The following is a 7,255-nucleotide window of genomic DNA, read 5'->3' on the forward strand; positions in this document are numbered from 1 at the left end:
GTCAATTCTGCACTGGATGTAGAGAAAAAGAAGACAGGAACAGAGATACAAAAGGCGAGCAACACCATTTCTCAAGTACAGGCCTGGGAAGGAGAGCTATCTTCACAAGATGTGTTTCAAGTTACACTGCTACACCATACCCTACCCTACCTGGCAGAGTTTAGCCAGCAACAACTGATTTCAGTCAGTTCCATCACAGAGCAGAGCACCGACCAATGCATACACATGTACAACCACAAATTCAGGCACATCAAAGATCTATCTCTCGAAAGATAAGGCAAAAGTACGCACACAATAATACATCAGCAATCCTGAATCAAGTTGCAACAATCAGCTAACAGCATGTACAAAAACAACAAAGTCAACTTCGGCCAAATAGATGCCAAGGGACGACAAGCTGTACAAACCGACAAAATACACCATCTCGACAACAATGACGACAACCAACGCCCACACTCATCCCGCGCCCGACAGTACGTAGCATGAGATGGATGATGAGCACAATCTCTCTCAATTTGACTATAAACAAACAGTACACAGCGCCAGCCAGTCAACAAATTTAACCGCCATTCAGGAGAAATGCTTCATGTACACTACAAAACTATGATGCTAACATCATCATCATAATCATCATCTCCTCGCCGAGTTCCCGTGTCTTTGGCTGCGGAAATAGCTAAGAAGAGCCTGCGCCTGCACCCAGTAAATTCAATTTCTTAGCAAAATAAATTATCCTTCCACTTGTAAATAAACTTTGTAATAAACAGTAAGTGGCAAACCTTTTCTCTTGCTCGCGGTGTCCCTGACTGTGACAGCGCGACTAGAGGGGGCACGGCACCCTCTTGGAGAACTATGCTGCAGAACCTGTTGCTGTTTGTGCATAGCTGAAGCAACGCCGCGGCAGCGTTTTCTTTCCCCCGCGCTGAACCCAGCTCGACGACTTCGACGAGGGCTGGGATACCACGGGCCTGCCCGATCGCGGTCCTTCCTTCTGGTATCGTAGCAAGGTTTGCCAAGACGGCTACGGCCTTGTCGACCATTCCAGCAGCAGGATCCATGAGCTCGACTAGGTACCTCACAGCATCAGCTTGCACGATGCGACCCTTGTTCTCATGGAGTATCGATAGATTGAACAATGCCGTGGCTGCATCTTTCTTCCCTCGTGGGGTCCCGTTTCCAAGCAAGTCCACGAGAGGCTTGACAGCACCAGACCGTCCAATCCTCACCTTGTTCTCTTCGATAACCGAGAGACTAAACAGAGTAGCCGCTGAATTCTCTTTAGCTTCAGGGTTCCCTGTTTCCAGGACATGGATGAGAGGATCAACAGCATCTGCGCTCGCGATGGCAATCTTATTGTTGTCATTGATTGACAAATTGAGGAGGGCAGTCACTGCATTTTCTTGGATTTTGGCATCTGATGAATGAAGGAGACCAACCAGCAAGTTTATAGCCCCACAATTTGCAATGACAATCCTGTTCTCCATGTTGTGCTTAGCTAGAAGGCGGATCTCTGATGTTGCTGATCTCTGAGCTTCTATGGAATCGCTTTTCAAATCATCGATTAGCTTGCGTACCTGATTCTCGATGGCAGAAAGATCACCCCGGGCATCCATGGACGAGGAAGATAGTATTCTAGGGAATCCCCTGTCAGATGGTTGCCGCCGAACAAATTGCCCTCTCATGCGGACATCACCCAATCTTGGCAGCATTACATTTTCCCTTTGAGGGGCAGAAGAGACAGAAGGCCCACCGTCAGCAACTTCTCCAGATGCATCACTACTGTAATTTGTCCTATCACCTGGAACTCGTACCATCCCATTGTCGTTGTCACATTCCCCGTCAAGCTGACCGCTATTAGGAAGACTCCCATTAACAGAAGAGCTTCCTACATGGTCCTGTGAGTCACCGTTCGAAAGAGATGCTTGAAATGCTTCCTCCGTCGATTTTTCTGAAGTTTGTACATTGGAACCAGCATGTCTTCCTTCCAAGGTAGACTCTCTTGCTTCAGAACTTGCAAGCGATAGCTTCGAAATATCTGGCGTGGAGCCATTTGGATAATCTGAAGACTGATTGGCAGATGCATCATGGCTAGGACGGTTCACAAGTGCATCAGAGTTCTGGTGGACCCCATTGTGGGAAGGAGATGCTCTGTTCAGGCTTTTCATATACAGGTCAGCTTCTGGGGACCCAGGAATATTACCCCTACCAGCACTAGGATGTAGAGGGCTGTTGCCTGTGGTGCTCAAATCTTGAAGGGAGGAGGCTGCTGACGGAAAGTTCAACTTCAAGGATTTCACAGGATCAGGTAGCTTAATATCATGTGACTCACACCAGTTAGATATCAAAGCTTTCACGGTGTAGTTAGGAATTAAATTAGAATGAGCAAGTCTTTGGCGTGTCTTCGGGCAGATAGTAAAACCTTCATCGAGCCACAACTTGATATAAACCCGCTCATAGGTCTGACCAGATGCTAAAATAACAGGATCAGACATCAGCTCCAGGGAAAGTGGGCAACAGAAATCAGCAGGAATGGGTACACCGTTTATGTTAAGCAACTGTGTTTCCCTGAGAAGTTGCTCGTGCATATAATTGACCATCGGAATCATCTCCTCAGCAAGCTCGAGTTCTTTACGGTTCTCACTTCGCATTGCCCTTGTTCTCAGATTCTCGAGGGAAACAGCTTCCATGTATAATTCAAGGTTAGTTGACAGACTTAATGAACTTGATACTATCGACAGATTCTCAGGACTTTGTGTGTCATTCCCATTTAGCTTCTTTGCGACCTCCTTCGCCAGATCAAACATGTGCTCATAATTTATGTCCTGGAGTTTCTACAAGAAATCAAAAATCACAGATGACAAACATGAGGTGGATGCACAAGAGACATCAATGTAGCAGATAGTAATAAAGTAATAACTAGCTATATATCAGATAAAGGTTAGAGTGGATTTTCCATTACCTGAATACAAATGCAAGCACATCCAGTCAGAGAAGGTAATAAAGAATTAGCAAGCTGACACAATTGAAGGGAGCATCCCTGAATATCTGAGATCACTGATTCAATTTGCCAAACCTGTTTAATGTAAATAAGACATAATGAATCAGAAGAGCAACATTTGCTGAGCATTAGCTATATGACTTTTATGGCATTCATCAACCAGTGTTACCTAAAGAGCTATACTTTCTGATAAGACAAAGAAAGTGAAATGCGATAATCAGAAGTAGCCTTTATCTGATATATCAGATGAATGCGATAATCAGCAGTAAAATAATTCCACGAACCAGTACCAATCAGAACTAGCTTAAACTACCATGAAGGACACAAAGGCTCAAATTGTTTGCATTGACTTCAAGGCTTAAGGGACATCCAGTAGCAAAAAGGACAAGTACTGGACCAACCACAGAAAATTGAGACCAACAAAACAAATAGGACAAGGTACCACCAGAGGAGTCAGAACACACAAGTCAATCAAAGAAAATGCATGCCAGTACCCCCATAAGAGGCACACAATTTAGTATAATCGTGTTGTTTATTTTGGGCTTATATGCTATTTCCCCATATAAGTCAATCAAAGAAAATGCGTGCGAGTACCCCCATAAGCGGCACACAATTTAGTATAATCGTGTTGTTTATTTTGGGCTTATATGCTATTTCCCTTAAAGAATACTGCTAAATGGAAAAGCATGACATGAGTTACTAAAAATGTCAAATACTGCCGATTAATCTTGTCAGTGAAGTTTAGCTAATGTATTTGTTTGGATGGTTTATCAAGAACAAAGATCAATGCCCCAGCAACCTTTGAAGGTTACTTTACACATGAATGAGATACATATTCAGTATAGGAACTGACCCAACACCCAACACAGTTAAGGTCAATCTACAAGTGAACCTAACAAAAAATACTTTAGCTAATGTTTGTGCATACTGTTATGGTTGAACCTGGGCAAGGGTTCAAACTCCGAGACAGGGAATAGGACACTCACCTCATCCAGCCACTGCAGGGCCAAATCCCTGCTGGTAGCAAGGCGCTGAAACTAAGTTGAATGATTGAATTACTAACTGGTTGATAAAAAGAGTTACATGATAGCCATTTATATAGCCAACTGACTTGATCCATAAGCCAGATCATAGTATGAACTATTTACAGAACCATAACTCTTATCTTCCTAAGTTAATAGGAATTGTCCTTTAGCCTAAAAGGTCTCGCTCAGGCTGTATCCAACACAATTACCTACATTAGGACTCTTTCTATCGCTAAGCATGTGTTAGCCTATGACTACACAAATCTGCAGCTGTGCACACATAAGGCTGCTAACGAACATTTACGCTGATCCCAAACTGTTAACACTGCGCGTTTGCTACATCACTGCTGGGCACAAGGCAGACTATCTATATGCAGTTCTAACAGAGAAAATTTCAATCAACAAGGCCCCTGAGTTAAACACTGTAGCATCCATCAGATTTTAGACCACATTTTAATCAATGGAACCTTGGGGAAATATGTTATTTTGTTGATGCAAATGTCAGCCAGCAAAAAAGAAGATTAAATTAAATGGTCAATGGAGCAAGGCAGGACACTGGTCACCAGCAAATGCATATTAAAGGAGAATTTCTGCAAAATAACAGGCACCACCTGAGCAAAGCATTGCAAGGTGGATAGACCAATTGATTTACTTCAATTAACTTAAATTATGAAGCGTCGTATATAAAATGGTAGTGCGGATAAATGAAATGTGGAGATATAAATTTGTCTCATGTGTACGTACAAAATATATTTTGCTGGTCGTTTGGTGCCAGTTCCCAATAAGCCCTGAAGCTTCATTTATAGCAATGTCAAGCTCCCTTAACACCTCATCGAGTTGCTCTTCAGGAGACTTGCATATATCTTCTATGAGAGGGCTCACGATGCTTGATATATCGCATACATTTTGGCAGTACTTCTGAATAGGCTTGGGCCTTGCAGTAGAGCCATCAGAAGTTAAGGCACTAAGGTGCGAGATACTATTGAGCAGAGCCCTCGGTGAGAAATCTTCCATCAACCCTGTGAAAAGATCCATATGTTTAGAATTAAGAATTCATAACTCACGAATACCAAAATCCATCCATATATGTTGGTGAATAGGCAGTAGCTGAGTGTGGCTTCATGAAGCGTTAGAGTTTCTCATGAAGCGTTAGAGTTTCCCATAGAAACAGAACATTATGCGCATACGAGTGCTGATCCTAACTACCTGATTAGCTAGGTAAAAACAAGAAACGCAAGCTATGTGTTGGCCAATTTTCGCCTGCTCTTTGATTTATCATTTAAATCTATGTATCTTGATTGGAGATTCAATTAAATGTATCCTGGTACAATAATGACAGCTTAATGTAGACCGGGTGCAATCATGACGCAAGGGCGTTCGTTGTTTGGTTGAGTAGCCCATGCCATGGTCAAGGAATATTAAGAGCAACAACAAGCCAACAGAAAATTACTAGCAAGTAGTGTAGATAGTAAGAAGTACACAATGAAGATTTCTGGAATCTCCATTTCAGCGTTCCCCTTTAGTATTTGGTCAAGTCAAGTAGTACAAACATTAATTACCGTCCAGCATGCAGTATTAAGGGCATCAGGGTATATCCTAATAAGTAATAACACATGGCGTCCAGACGTGTAACTAAATGCAGTCCATAAACACGACAAAATTGAAGTAGGGGAGGTGCGGGTAGCCGCTCAATCGCGCGGGAACATGAGCTGGTTGCCGGTTCAACTAAGGACGTAACCCTCTAAACTAAACTACGGCATCAAGCGCAAACCGACATGCGTGTTACATGAGTCGTCCCTGCTTCACGGCGCGCTAAGGAGCAGCAGCAAACTCTCGGCCGCACAGCGAAGGAAGGCGTCCAGAACTGTGGCGGCCATCTCCGGCCGAAATCGACAAAAGGGGTTGCATCAATCAATGGTCAATGCAACAAAAACTAGGTTGGGAGCTTTGGGGGTAGCTACTTGACCGCGCGGGAAGGCAAGCAGTTGGCCCATTTGTACTAAGAAGGTGATTAATCGTCTAGGAGTGTAGCGATTATCGCGCCGAAACTGGCAAGAAGGGTGCATCGAGGACCTGGAGCCCGCTACAAAGACGACCGAGTAGCGGCGGCGGATCTAGGCCAGGAAGCGCCCGGCGACCAAGGCCCCATTGCCGCTCAGCTGAGGCGCGCAGGGGCACGGGAGCCGATCCGGCGAACCACACGCCTGGCAGCAGCGACGGAATCGCCACGCCCTAAGCGGGCCGCCACAATCATGCGTGCATCCATACATCCATCCATGGCGTCGGGGCAAGTATACTAGGAGGAGGCCGGACAAGGGGGGTGGGAGGGGGAGGAAGCGACGGCGGCGTTACCTGGACGAAGGGGCGTCGGGGACGGCGGCGGATCTGGCGGTGGGGGAGGACGGAGGGGTTGCGCCGGGGTGCGGCGGTCGGGGAGGGGGGATTTGGGCCGGCCGCATCGGTGTGGGGAAGGGTTGGTGGGTCAGCAGCAGATGGTGGACCGTTTCAATTCAGCCGTGGACCTGCAGCTGCTCTCTCTTCTTCTCCTTTCCCTTTCCCTTTCCTTTCTTATTCTTGTTGAAACTAAAACTCAGAATAGATGAATGAATCAACTCTCAAGGATTTCATCATTAATGTAAACGATATATATACAAGCCGGTCGACGGGATGCCTCGAGAGATATCGGTTACATGTTGTTGTCTGAGAGAGGGAGAAGGCACGCGTCCATACCGAAGCGACCCATCCGTATGGAGAGGTGGTTGTTCGGTAAATAAAGAGCCAATATCATCTCATTATGTCATGGTCATATCTTGATTTTTCAGATGAAATTGCCCAAGATTTATTATGAGCTTGAGATATAAGTTGATATTTGTTATATCGACCATGTACCTTTTGTTGGGGGATTGCACTTTGAACAAAGATAACAAACATAGTGTCACGCCTGACGTAGTTTTACAATTATATGAGTGCTTTGGTGTTAGCGAGATTTAGAACTTTAGGTCCTCATATCACTTCATTATCACCCCCTAGGTATGAATGGATTGGTACCTTACCAAGGTAGTATGACCATACATGTATTTGAGTGTTATGATATATCCATATTGAACTTCTCATATATATTTGGATATATCTAGACTGATATGTATTATGAGAGAATGCTCAAGTTGTAAACTTAAGATAAATTTGGTTGAATCCAAATTTTTCGTCCTAAGAATATTTTGTTTATGTGTATGTC

General features: G+C 44.4%; 1 protein-coding gene across 2 annotated transcripts; it reads right to left on the bottom strand.

The window, feature by feature from the left end:
- Positions 1 to 240: 240 nt before the first annotated feature.
- LOC123445660 (U-box domain-containing protein 4) lies at positions 241 to 6,536 on the bottom strand. 2 transcript variants are annotated; one of them, XM_045122678.1, is made up of 5 exons: positions 6,373 to 6,536; positions 4,765 to 5,039; positions 2,957 to 3,070; positions 777 to 2,828; positions 241 to 690 (listed from the first exon to the last, which is right to left on the bottom strand). In XM_045122678.1, the coding sequence occupies exons 2-5, from the start codon at positions 5,032 to 5,034 to the stop codon at positions 631 to 633; spliced, it is 2,496 nt and encodes an 831-aa protein (XP_044978613.1). In that variant the 5' UTR covers positions 5,035 to 5,039; positions 6,373 to 6,536; the 3' UTR covers positions 241 to 630. The 2 variants fall into 2 exon arrangements, with proteins under 2 accessions (XP_044978613.1, XP_044978612.1); XM_045122677.1 differs by lacking the exon at positions 6,373 to 6,536 and having other exon boundaries at positions 4,765 to 5,070.
- Between the last annotated feature and the right edge of the window lie 719 nt (positions 6,537 to 7,255).

Source organism: Hordeum vulgare, chromosome 3H, assembly GCF_904849725.1.
Source record: "Hordeum vulgare subsp. vulgare chromosome 3H, MorexV3_pseudomolecules_assembly, whole genome shotgun sequence".
Taxonomy (NCBI): Eukaryota; Viridiplantae; Streptophyta; class Magnoliopsida; order Poales; family Poaceae; genus Hordeum; species Hordeum vulgare.

Excerpts from the sequence above, each read along its gene's own strand:
- LOC123445660 (XM_045122677.1), bottom strand. The coding sequence starts at position 5,055 with ATGGATCTTTTCACAGGGTTGATGGAAGATTTCTCACCGAGGGCTCTG. Across the intron at positions 3,071-4,764 it reads CGACCAGCAAAATATATTTT|GTTTGGCAAATTGAATCAGT; the intron begins GTACGTACACAT and ends TACATTAAACAG. Across the intron at positions 691-776 it reads CACCGCGAGCAAGAGAAAAG|GCGCAGGCTCTTCTTAGCTA; the intron begins GTTTGCCACTTA and ends TACTGGGTGCAG.